We start from the raw sequence: 12,862 nt of genomic DNA, 5'->3' as shown, positions 1-12,862 counted from the left end.
GGGGTAAACTCCAACTATAGCAGCACTCAGCCGGAGGCTTGTGAATCCAGTGAGATTGGATGGGGAGTGTTGTTGATCTGCGATCTTGTTAGTCAGATAATTTTTTTAAGTCCTTCTGATTACATATCATCTGCCTTTAACTCAGGTGTGGTTTGTAGCCGCTATCATAAAGACCAGATTGATGGAGTGCTACGGAGATGATTGTCTTTGGCAGGTTTTCCCATCTGTGCAGAGAAGCTCTGTTGGCTTGGGTCCTGGGTCACCTCCTTGATTGAGGGTTTTCTGGTCCAATTACTTAGTTTAGCTCTAGGAAGAGTCTTAGTTGTTCCATATTTCTTCAGTTTCACAATAATGGATCCCACTGTGCCCTTGGGAATTTAAAAAATATGTATTAATTACCCTCCCCAGATCTATTCTTCCACACACATCTATGGAGGGATCCTTGGACTTAATGGGGTGTTATTTCTCTGATATACATTGTGAATTGAATTGAATGTGTCACAGGTGGACTCCAAGTTCTAGAAACATCTTAAGGATGACCAAAAGACACACAGTGCATCTGAGCTCGATTTGTTGTGTAATGGTAAAGGGTCTGAATGTACTTGAGGTATTTCTGTTTTTTCATTATGGAGTGTTGTGCGTAGATTGCTGGCAACATTTCTGAAGGGAATCTATTATATATTTAAGTTTATAACAAAACAAAATGTGGAGAAAGTGAAGGGTGCTGAATACTTTCTGAAAGTGTTCTTATTTCTCACCTGTAGTCCATGGAGATGTTCCAGAGGAGGATGGAGGAGGCTGAGATGGCTGTCTACGGCTACAAAAGAGGAGCAGCAGAGGGGATGGGCAGAGGGAGAGGAGACGAAGAGAGGAGAAACAGGTGGAGAGGAGAAAGGGAGGACCTAGGGAGAGGAGACGAAGAGAGGAGAAACAGGTGGAGAGGAGAAAGAGATGGAATGGACAGGGAGGACCTGGGGAGAGGAGACGAAGAGAGGAGAAACAGGTGGAGAGGAGAAAGAGAGGGAATGGACAGGGAGGACCGAGGGAGAGTGGACGAAGAGGGGCGGGAGAGGTGGAGGAGAGGAGACGAGCGGGGAGAGGGGGGGAGACCAGACAAGGGTAGAATCCCGCTCCTGGGTGGAGAAATGGACAGTGAGAAAGTAAGAGGTAGAGACAGACAGCTTGATGGCGGTAGAGACCGAGAGACACTGAGGGATGGAAGAAGAGTGAGAGAAAGAGAGAGGGATGGGGGAAGACAGGGTGAAGGAGATGGGAACCGAAGAGAGAGAGATGGAGGTAGACCTACTGACAGGGACAAAGAGAGGGATGGGGGAAGACAGGGTGATGGAGATGGGAACCGAAGAAGAGAGAGGGATGAAGGTAGGGACCGAGAAAGACCCAGAGAAAGAGACAGGGATGATAGTCATGGTTCTACATTAAGCCGAAGCCAGCCTCCCGTTTCTCTTGGATCTCTGAAAAGTCGCTTTCTTAAGCCTGCAGATGATGATGATTATGGTGAGTTGGGTATATTGTAGTACGTCATTACACACGCACGCACACACAAACACACAGTGAATTCTCCACTACTTATTATTGTTTTGTTCTGAACAGAACCCCCCAAAACGTTACGTTTGGCCTCCAAAATACAATTCTTAAACGGTTCAAACAAGTGCTGTTTATATCTTATTTATGCAGTTTCTTGTACATTTAAAACTGAAATTGCTACAATAAGCTCATTCAGTTATTAAAATCCTTGTGGTTACATCAGCTTGCAATTGAATGGATAAGCTACCTTGTTCTACACATGCTTGATTGACAGGGAAGTGTAGGGTGCAAGCTACAACTGACATTTTGTGGTCGGGGAGCAGGGGTTGACATGAAAGAGGCTTGGCTTAAAACGCTTGGCATCATTATGTTGCATGAATAGTATGTGTTATGGCTTTGTTCTCAGTTCTGCTTCTGTTACTTGAAGAATAAGGTTTTCTGTTCAGTTTCCTGAACCGGTTCCAACCCCTGCCCTTTTCAGCCGCTGCTCCATCCAAAGCTGCTGTGGGTTTCCTTAAACCTGAGTCAGACGAAGAGTCAGACTGCAAGAGCAGTGGCCATCCCAGGGGGAAGAGCGGCTCAAGACCGGAAACTGCTCCTGGAAAACCAAATCGGGAAAATGCAAAAGACTATAGGTAAACCATTTCCTCTCTTGAGCAGTCTCATAGCAGCAAAAGGCTCATCAGTGACACCGAGGCTTTGACCAGGTCAGGGGTCAAATTGATTGTTGTTTTAGTACTGCTCCAACTGTTAGCAATTCATGTTGTTTTTGTCACTCCTTTTTTTAGCAGTCAGTCACCTAACTTGTTTGGATATGAATGAACAAGTTTCCAACAGGTCCACAGATGTGTGTTGTGCAGATAATGTAGATACGTAAGGCAATTGGCCAGACTGACCTCGAAGATGCATTTTTCCAATTCCCCAAATATTATCTGGATATGTTAGAGATGATTATATAGACACAAGCAAATAAACACAATCTGAATAAATCTTTTCTCAAGTGGCATAGGACTTGTTCAGTAACAAAGTTATACTAAAAATACTGTACTGTAGCTTGCAAGTCAATTCGTGAACTTGAACTCAACTGTTTTTAATCTCCACATCTACATACTTATTTCCCTTTTGAATAGTGATCTCTGCTATGTGGTAGCCAACTGACCAATATTATAAACATGAGGACGAGGAAAAGCTTTTTTAATAGCAATACTTTCATCAGCCTATATATCTATAACTCAACCAACAATGTATGAGGCAATTATTTATATTGTGCCAATTAATGTTAATTGCTCCTTGCCGACAACTCAGCTTATAATAAAACAATAAAAGACATGATCGTCTAATTCAGCAGCATGAAGCATTGGTATGGCCCTCAGAAAAGCTTTTTGGTGCATCCCTTGTGCTCCAATGTGCTCAATAGTCTAATGTAAAAAAATAATTGGTGTTCTTCTCACTGACTATTTCGCACTCTCTCTCCCCTCTGTTTATCTTTCTGTGTTGATCTCGTTCTGTGTCTATAGATCTGAGAGCAGCTGTGACAGTTCGAGTGAGGAGGACGAGGAGGAAGAGGTGCCGATCCTCACAGATGAGGAGATGAATAAACTGGGGGCCAGGCTGGTGAAGGCCGAGATTATGGGCAACACTGTGAGTTCATCCTCATCTGCTATTCTGTTTCCTCCCCTCATCCAAGACAGATGAAGTGAAGACCGACAGACTATTCTCCATCCATTCCATCTGTCCAGGTCCTGCAGCTCCCCTCCTTTGTCATTGATCACAGCTAACCGGTCACTTTATAGTAATCCGCTCCTCCCCAATCCCTTGCTACATGTCAATCCATACAGGTTTTACTGGCCGCAGCATATAGGATCAGACACCAGCTATATCGGTTTTACTGGCCCCTGAGCACTGTAGCAGAACGTTAGCTGGGTTTGATAGACTGTGTGCGCATGAGCGCGCGTGTGCGCTTTAGTTAACTGCCTATTACCGTGATGTTGACGGGGGGGGGGGGTGCTCGGCTCCCTTATCTATCAGCCCTTTCAGACTGTCGGCTTTGACATTATCCAGCCACAGGCTCTTAGCTGACACGGTCCTGGTTGATATGGGCCAGGCATTAACCAACACGCAGGCATCTTCCGCACTGCTACATTTCCACATCATTCACACTCCTCGCTCTCATGGGACACAAAGAACATGCTGGTGGAGCCGGAGAGAGACAGGAAGACAGTGGGAAGGAGGTGGCGAGGGAGATGTAGGGTAAAACGAAGTTGACTGGAGGGAAAGATTGACTAGTGGACTAAGGACAGATAGACAAAAAGAGTGCGAGAGACACAGAGCATCCTGACATCTCATGTCTTATTCAGTCTTTAATATTTAGTCTTTTCTAGGGACGGGCGGTGTTGGGCGAAGGGCAACACCAGCACTCTACAGTGTGTAGCCAAGGAGTATGTGTGAAGTTTTTAATCTATCCCCTTCAGGCCCTGATGGAAAAACTAAAGGGCCAGCTGGAATCGGCCCGTAAAGCCAAAGAGAACCGTGCCACAAAGCAACCTGGGAAATCAGACAAGGTGAGTACACATATTGAGAATATGAATAGAAGGCTCCACCTCCTGTCAGGTAGCCAAAAGGATAAAGCTCTAGTCCACTCTGTGCTCTACTCTGTCTGCCTGTCGGCTCTGCTGTCTTTTTTAATAATAATATAATAATAATAATAATACATGGGATTTATATAGCGCTTTTCAGTGACCCAAAGACGCTTTACAAAAACAAGCAAAACAAAGAACACTGAGAAATAAAATATACAACAACAAAGGGGCTATGGGAAGGCTTGTTTAAACAGAAATGGCTTAAGGCGGAGGCGGAAGGTGTTAAGAGAGTCAGAGTCAAGGATGGATTGTGGCAGTGAGTTCCAGAGCCGGGGAGCAACCCTGGAGAATGCCCTGTCACCAAAGCTCTGTAGCTTGGATCTGGGGATGATGAGGTGGCCTGCTGTACAAGAGCGGAGTGAGTGTGAAGGTTGATAGTGTTGAAGAAGGTCCGAGAGGTAGGGGGGAGAAAGTTTGTGGAGGGCTTTGTAAGTCAGGAGGAGTATTTTGCATTCAATGCGCTGTTTGACAGGGAGCCAGTGAAGCTCACAGAGGATGGGGGTGATGTGCTGCCAGGACTTTGAATGAGTAAGAAGCCTCGCAGCAGAGTTTTGAACCATTTGGAGCTTATGGAGGTATGAGGAGTTGATGCCGGACAAGAGGGAGTTACAATAATCATAGTAACTGAATGTGTTTGTCGGCCCGCCTGCTGTTTGTACGTCTCAGTTATCTTTCCTGTTAGCTGTAAGAGTTGACATGGCCGTGTGTTTATAGTAGGTTACACTCACTCCCACCAAGTCTCCCCTAGTCAGATTTATGCCTTTGCGTTCCCTGCTTCCCTGCTGCCAATTGGCGTTTTGAGTTTGTAATTAAAATTAAACTGCCATTCTGAAAGCTATACCCTCCTTCCATTACTTTTCCTAAATAGGTGTATATTAAATTGTTCAATTTTCAGAACTCTAAACTCAAACTATTTAGAGACTATTTACCCCGTTTTACCCCTTTTTCCTACTTAATCTGCCAAAAGCACACGCCACTTGGTGTTGGTACCCAGGAAGCTGCTAATCGGTACCCTGGGGCTAATCACCCCTCACAGTGAATGACAGATAAAAGATCAGAGCCTTGGTTGAACTAGAATTAACTTAAAAAAATTTAATTTGACCAATCAACAAATTAATTAGGCTATTATTGAAACATAATACAAACAATACCCTTGACAATTCAACAAATGTATCACACATTAGCCTACTGTTTTTCATTAGGAGAGAAATAAAATGTCCAACATAGCCTTCTGTATCATCTGTCTACGCATTTTTGCTGAGTACTTTTCAGAAGATTCAGCGTCTTACATAATTCATCAAATGTATTACAACAAAATATTTTTTTGCAAAATGAAATTAAAACGATATCCTTGACTATTGAACAAATTAATTATAATTGAAACATAATACAAATGACATACTTGACAGTTCAACAATTGTCAAGCACACACACGTGCACAAGCTGTGTGATATGATGTTCCCATGGTGCAGTGCAGAGCAGCTTAACCAATGGCAGGGACAAATGCATTTTGGCTCATTATTTTACCGAAGATTCAGATTCTGTAATTCATGAAATGTATAATGTTAAATAACTATTAGTGAAAAGAAATACAAACAATATTCTTGATCATTCAACAATTTATTACCGAAACGTAACACAAACGATATCCTTGACAATTCTACAAATGTAGGCTATTACGGTGAGGAACAAAATTATTTGATCGCCTTCTGATTTTGGTACATTTGCCCACTGACAAAGAAATGATCAGTCTATCATTTTAATTGTAGGTTTATTTGAACAGTGAGAGACAGAAAAACAACAAAATAATCCAGAAAAACACATTATAAAGTGAAATAAGTATTCGACCCCTCTGCAAAACCCTCACAGAGGTCAGACGTTTCTTGTAGTTGACCACCAGGTTTGCACACATCTCAGGAGGGATTTTGTCCCACTCCTCTTTGCAGATCTTCTCCAAGTAATTAAGATCTGTCTATGAATTTTGGCTGATTATTTTACTGAAGATTTGTATGAAATTCATCAAATGTATAATACTGAATACTTATTAATGAAATGACAAGTGCACACACAAAAAGACAGATGAAATATGTGTGCCATGTAACCGTATTTTTGCCGGGCTTGCTCACACAAACCCTTGGAACTGTGTGCTGACGAGCCAGATGGATAACAACTGAAAGTACGAAACTGATTCATGCTTAGCCCATGGTGTCCCAATACAATCAACAAATTGCTTTTCTACTATTTTCTGATATATTTAATAAAACAGTATCTTTTGTTATGTAGGCTGCTGTAAATCAGTTTTTGCATAGCAAACGTGCACAAATAGGGCTTTTAGTTTTTATGTATTTCATGCTTTGCAATTCATCATGTTAATCATGCATACGTGCATTAGGCCTGTATATCATGTGTAGATCCTTTGATCTTTGCAAATTGTTTAATAATGTCACTTGTTTTACCTTCTTCATCATCAAAATAAGATACAAATATAAACAAAATTGTAATTTATCTATGATTAATTTAGGTGTGGTGTACTTTTTAATTAATACATTTTGTAGTCTAATAAACAAATACAAATTCTATAGTCTGTGTTGTTTGAAATACAAGTTTTTTTGGTAAAATAAAACACTTAAAGCTCAGGAATCTAAAAACCAATGTCACAATGCAACTTTTATTAGAACAGACTAGTTATTGTTGTTAGTCTGGGACCATGTAGTATGCATGTGTGACGTAAAAAACATTTTCGTTGTAGCTCATGTAGTGCATGTGGGAATTGGGCAAGGTTTTCCCAATTAGTCTAATCATTGTCTACGACACAAAATAGTCCACGCATTTCGTGTCGTAGGCTATTAGCTGGTTAGGTTCTCTTTTGCATTATGAACTGCCTGGTTTGGGCTAAACTTAATGTAATGGGCAATTGTTTGTGTACATGATCAAACAATCAGAAATACCTCTCCATTTGTCGCTCCCATAAAATAGGCCTTCCCGTAAGTCCAACTTTATGTTGAGCCAGGCCTATATGCATGATGTTAGAACAGGATCAACTAGAGGACCATCATGTGACTTGAGCCTCCAAATTCTGGGATTTTGGAAGGACGTAAAGGTTTGTGCCAAGGAAATCGCTAAATATAAGCACATCCAAGTTTGGATTTTATGTTCTATAGTGTATGCCTGGCATTGCTGCCTGTTAGTGTTGGTGAGACTTTTGTAATTGTTGGTGGCGATTTATGGCTAATACTTACCTCATTGCTCGTTCACTACTTGGCCACAGTAATTCCTTGTATGGCAAACCTGCTCCGCCATCCTACCACACCTAACAGTGCTCATGTAGCCTTCTCAGCTGCCCACATGAGCGTTTGTATATACACAACCACTTGTTAATTCACCTGCTGGGTGTGAATTACAGACATATTCTGGGGTTAGTTTACACCTCAGTGAATTTATTGGTGGGAGTGTTGTTTTTATATACTGACAGAGAAGGGGTTAGTGGTGGTTGTCAATGATCAAAGTCTTCCTCTGCAAAACTCTTGACTTGCTAGGATTTTGGTTTTGTAGGAAAGTTTAACAGACCATTTCTATTGTTAGCGGCGTCAATCATCCCAGTCAAAGCTGTCTTCTTCTCTCTCCTCTTGCTCTCCTTGAACGTCCTCATTTCTCTATCCCTCTTGCTTTCAGCTTTGAAAGAAACCCTCTAGTGAGCTTTCTGAACGCGCTGTTTCGTGCCTCTCTTCTCCTTAGTTAGGTTCGTCTGCTTTGCGTCTTTTCTCGGCAGTGAGGAGAATAACAATGTGTGGGGGAAAGCAGGCTAAGCTACATCTCCTCTACTCTGTGAGAGATCCCCTTTAAGCTCTTCAGACTCCACAGCAAGAGGGCTGTAGCTGTATGAGTCGCTCTACGGTCCTCGTGTGATGACGGGCATGTGTATATTAGTTGTGGTTGGGTTTGTAAAGGTGTTGCTCCTGTTAGCCCACCCTGCCTTAGTAGAGCTGTGGGTCGTCCACTCACCTTACAGTAACACTGGCCCCTCTGTTTTACAGAAAAATAAGAACTCACTGCTTCCACATCATCTGCCATGTGATGTGTTGTGTGACGTGGGAGTGTTTATGGGTTGTTTTGGTCCATAGCGACGCGTATTTGGGTTGAAAACGTGTAGACACTCACACGTGTAAGTTTTGTTCCCTCCACGTTGCCGTGAACCTGTCCCTTTCTGTTTGTTCAGCCTCCAGGTCAAACGGAGGAGGACCAGGAAGTACTTCTGTTCAGAACAGACCAATCGGGTCACGCCTGGCCAGTCAGCGCATCTTCAGAACCCCAGGAGCCCAGAGGAGGGCGGAGGAAAAAGAAGGCGGTGAGGAGTTTTTCTGTGTATACAGTGTGTGTGTCTATGTATACAGTGTGTGTGTCTGTGTATACAGTGTGTGTGTCTGTGTATACAGTGTGTGTGTCTGTGTATACAGTATGTGTGTCTGTGTATACAGTGTGTGTGTCTGTGTATACAGTGTCTGTGTGTGTGTCTGTGTATACAGTGTGTGTGTGTGTGTGTGTGTGTCTGTGTATACATTGTGTGTGTGTGTGTCTGTGTATACAGTATGTGTGTGTGTCTGTGTATACAGTATGTGTGTGTGTCTGTGTATACAGTATGTGTGTGTGTGTGTGTCTGTATACTGTGTGTGTGTGTGTGTGTGTGTGTCTGTGTACATTGTTTGTGTGTCTGTATACATTGTGTCTCTGTCTGTGTATACAGTGTGTGTGTGTGTGTGTGTGTGTGTGTGTGTGTGTGTGTGTGTGTGTGTGTATATAGTGTGTGTGTCTGTGTATACAGTATGCGTGTGTGTGTCTGTGTATACTATGTGTGTGTGTGTGTGTGTCTGTGTATACTATGTGTGTGTGTGTGTCTGTGTATACTGTGTGTGTGTGTGTCTGTGTACATTGTTTGTGTGTCTGTATACATTGTGTCTGTGTCTGTGTATACAGTGTGTGTGTGTGTGTGTGTGTGTGTGTGTGTGTGTGTGTGTCTGTGTATATAGTGTGTGTGTCTGTGTATACAGTATGCGTGTGTGTGTCTGTGTATACTATGTGTGTGTGTGTGTGTGTCTGTGTATACTATGTGTGTGTGTGTGTCTGTGTATACTGTGTGTGTGTGTGTGTCTGTGTATACTATGTGTGTGTGTGTGTGTGTCTGTGTATACTATGTGTGTGTGTGTGTCTGTGTATACTGTGTGTGTGTGTGTCTGTGTACATTGTTTGTGTGTCTGTATACATTGTGTCTGTGTCTGTGTATACAGTATGTGTGTGTGTCTGTGTATACAGTGTGTGTGTGTGTCTGTGTATATAGTGTGTGTGTCTGTGTATACAGTATGCGTGTGTGTGTCTGTGTATACAGTATGCGTGTGTGTGTCTGTGTATACAGTATGTGTGTGTGTGTGTGTGTCTGTATATACAGTATGTGTGAGATGAGTGTCTGCTCTGTCTGGATTTGCTGAACACTGGTTTTAGATATCGATTTAGCCACATTAGCAGTACCCATACTCTTCCCCACCATCTCTGACTCTTCCTCCTCGTCTCTGACTCCCACCCCCCCATCTCTGACTCTTCCTCCTCGTCTCTGACTCCCATGCCCACCTCTGTCTTCCCCCAGTCCCCCCCCATCCTTTTATTCCCCGTCTCTGTCTCTCCCCCCCATCTCCTCTCTGTCCTAATCTCCTCCCTCTTTAATGAAGTCTTATGCCAATAGGGCTCCTCAGTCAATTCTATGTTGATGATGATGATAATGACTTGGAGTCTCGTGTCTACTGCCTCTTTTACACTCTCCACTATCTTGGTCTGTCTCTTTCTCACTAAGACAAATTTAACAAAAGTGGTATTTGTGAAACACTAAACCTGTCTTTGTCTCCTGGTTAGATTGAGACCCACAGGGATGGGGAGCGTGTGAGGTACTTCCAGGATGATGATGGTGTGGATCTAAAAGAGATGGTCCGTAGGGAGAAGATGAGCACTGCAGAGGACCAGAACTCCCTTTATGCACGCATGGCTGGAAAGGTAAGACGCGTTGCTTGTTTGAACTCTACCAACACATCAATCTTGCCATCCAATATACCACTGTGGTCACATACGCACTATGGCAGATGTTTTTGAGGGTAGTTGTTATTTTTGTGTCCCGTTGTCCTGATTATGATCATTCCCACCAGTAGCCGTCTGCTATAAGTGGTAGTAGGTTGAGCAGCCGTGGTTTTGGTGGCTAAGTTCCTTCATGATCCATGTGGCCTTTCTGCCGGACCACAAGGTGTAAATGTCAGCGAAGGCAGGCAACGCGCGTAACAGAACCATTGAATCATTTGACTCACTCTGCAGAGACCCCAGTTCTGTCTGTGTGTGTTGGGGGGCTGTTTTTTCTTTGACACCGCTTGAAGCCCACGATCAGACTGTCACCTCTCAGCCAGGACTTTAAACTCCACCCGGTAGGCGGATTCGGGCCTCTTTTGGGGCTGTGTGCAGGTTTGCTTCGGGTCCAGGGTGGCAGGTACAGTGGAGGTAAGGTGGTCCTTGACCCTCCTCTCGGAGCATCTCACAATGATTCCGTGGAAGGCTAATGGGCCGTGGTCCTTTAACTGGGTCACTATGCCATGCTTGGTTTTGAAACCAGTAAGAAAAATGTTAAGCAGCTGGGGATAAAAGGACTGTGTAATAGAGAGAGCCAGTATGGGCTTAAACACACCCTCTAGTCGATTTGCACAAATCTCTCACACTGCCTGGTTATCTGTCAATGTTCCCACGATTTGGGGATAGTTCCCGTTGTTTATGTGTTTGCTCTCCTTAGCCTTCTATAACAACAGGCCAGATTCCTGGAACGTTGCTGTTTGCTCTGTCTGGGACCTAGCCCTATTTGTTAACCAGGCAGCGGTTTGAACATTACTTCCCCCAGTGGAATGTACAGCTCCCTGTCCTTTATCTGGATGAAGTGAACATGTTTTTCTGTGCCTGTCTGTGCATATGTTGCAGATTTGGACAATCACGACAGCCAAGGCCATTGTAGGACCGTGATACCCTTCCCAGATATATAGTGCTTTTCTTGTGTCACAGAGAGTAGGTACATTTGTATCTTGTTTTTATCTGTAAACGCTCTGAACCTGTGCTCTGCCACTGAAATTGTTGGTCAGCGTCTTGGTTATCCTTGACTAATGGCAGAAATCCTTGACACACACAAAGATAATGAATGCCAAGAGCTGTGGTGTTTTGTGTGCGTATGAACATTAATAAACTCTACGAGACGTCATAGTTGCCATGGCGATTCAAAATGAAAGCTATAAATGTTGCACCTTGCAACACTCTGTGCTCTGTGCATTATATCCATAGCTGCACACCACACACACTAACACTCCTTAGCTCCCCTAAAAGCATACAAGAAGGAAATGGAATCTATAAATACGGATAGTTACCATGGCATAGTGACTATAAATACTTGATGTAATCATTTATATATTTATTATGTGGATGGAGAGAAAATCATTGTCTCAAAAGCATCTTCCTAGTGTCTGGCTTTTTACTCAACTGCTAGCAAGAAACCAAACTCTTCTTTCTTTAGTAAAAACCTCATATCCAGGAGGTCAAGCTTGGCCTGGTAGTGGGATGTTTTCTCATATCCAGGGGGTCAAGCTTGGCCTATTAGTGATGTTTTCTCATATCCAGGGGGTCAAGCTTGGCCTAGTAGTGATGGTTTCTCATATCCATGGGGTCAAGCTTGGCCTAGTAGTGATGGTTTCTCATATCCATGGGGTCAAGCTTGGCCTAGTAGTGATGGTTTCTCATATCCATGGGGTCAAGCTTGGCCTAGTAGTGATGGTTTCTCATATCCATGGGGTCAAGCTTGGCCTAGTAGTGATGGTTTCTCATATCCATGGGGTCAAGCTTGGCCTAGTAGTGATGGTTTCTCATTTCCATGGGGTCAAGCTTGGCCTGGTAGTGATGTTTTCTCATATCCAGGAGGTCAAGCTTGGCCTGGTAGTGATGTTTTCTCATATCCAGGAGGTCAAGCTTGGCCTGGTAGTGATGTTTTCTCATATCCAGGAGGTCAAGCTTGGCCTGGTAGTGATGTTTTCTCATATCCAGGAGGTCAAGCTTGGCCTGGTAGTTTTCAATACTGCCTCAGGTCCCTGATGATTTATTGTCATTGAAGGAACCGTGTTCTGCTGTGTATCAGAGACATCCACAGGAGAGTGTCATGTCATCTGTGAATGAAAGCGGAAGTGCTCCTGTGTCATGCAGCATTCAGACTATCTGTATATACAGACTGTAGTGTTATTGAGATGTTCTGGCAGGACCTGAAAAGAAACCCCTCAAATGTTGGCTGAGTTAAAGCGGTTTTACTCATGGGCCAGAATTCCTCTGACATAAAGATTGAACAAATTCAGGAAGCATTGTAGCTTCTTAAAAAAGGCCTTGCTATGATACAGTAGGTGGTGTGATGGGATTTGAAGGTATGGCCTTGCAAGGCCACAGGGAGCACAAACATTTATTGAATGTGAAGCAGAAAATACTTTGTCTCACATGGGAGTTGGATATTACATCATTTTGTTGATAAGGTATAGAAGTTCCGCCTAATGTAAATAGATTTTCAGCAGCGTGATGTGTCACTACACAATCCAAAGATTGCCCATCAGATGTGACAACAATTAGTTATTATA

At 43.3% G+C, this 12,862-nt stretch overlaps 1 protein-coding gene across 1 annotated transcript in view; it reads left to right on the top strand.

The window, feature by feature from the left end:
• The window catches only part of cwf19l2 (CWF19 like cell cycle control factor 2), a 29,551-nt gene that overhangs the window by 11,227 nt on the left and 5,462 nt on the right, over positions 1-12,862 (top strand). Inside the window, exons 8-13 of the mRNA XM_029116937.2 lie at positions 765-1,515; positions 2,027-2,180; positions 3,063-3,186; positions 4,017-4,106; positions 8,401-8,529; positions 10,083-10,220. Of these exons, the coding sequence (XP_028972770.2) occupies positions 765-1,515; positions 2,027-2,180; positions 3,063-3,186; positions 4,017-4,106; positions 8,401-8,529; positions 10,083-10,220 (1,386 nt within the window). The remainder of the gene's footprint in view (positions 1-764; positions 1,516-2,026; positions 2,181-3,062; positions 3,187-4,016; positions 4,107-8,400; positions 8,530-10,082; positions 10,221-12,862) is intronic.

The sequence above is a fragment of the Esox lucius genome, chromosome 1 (genome assembly GCF_011004845.1).
Source record: "Esox lucius isolate fEsoLuc1 chromosome 1, fEsoLuc1.pri, whole genome shotgun sequence".
Lineage (NCBI taxonomy): Eukaryota > Metazoa > Chordata > Actinopteri > Esociformes > Esocidae > Esox > Esox lucius.
This window is presented reverse-complemented; position numbering and strand designations above follow the sequence as displayed.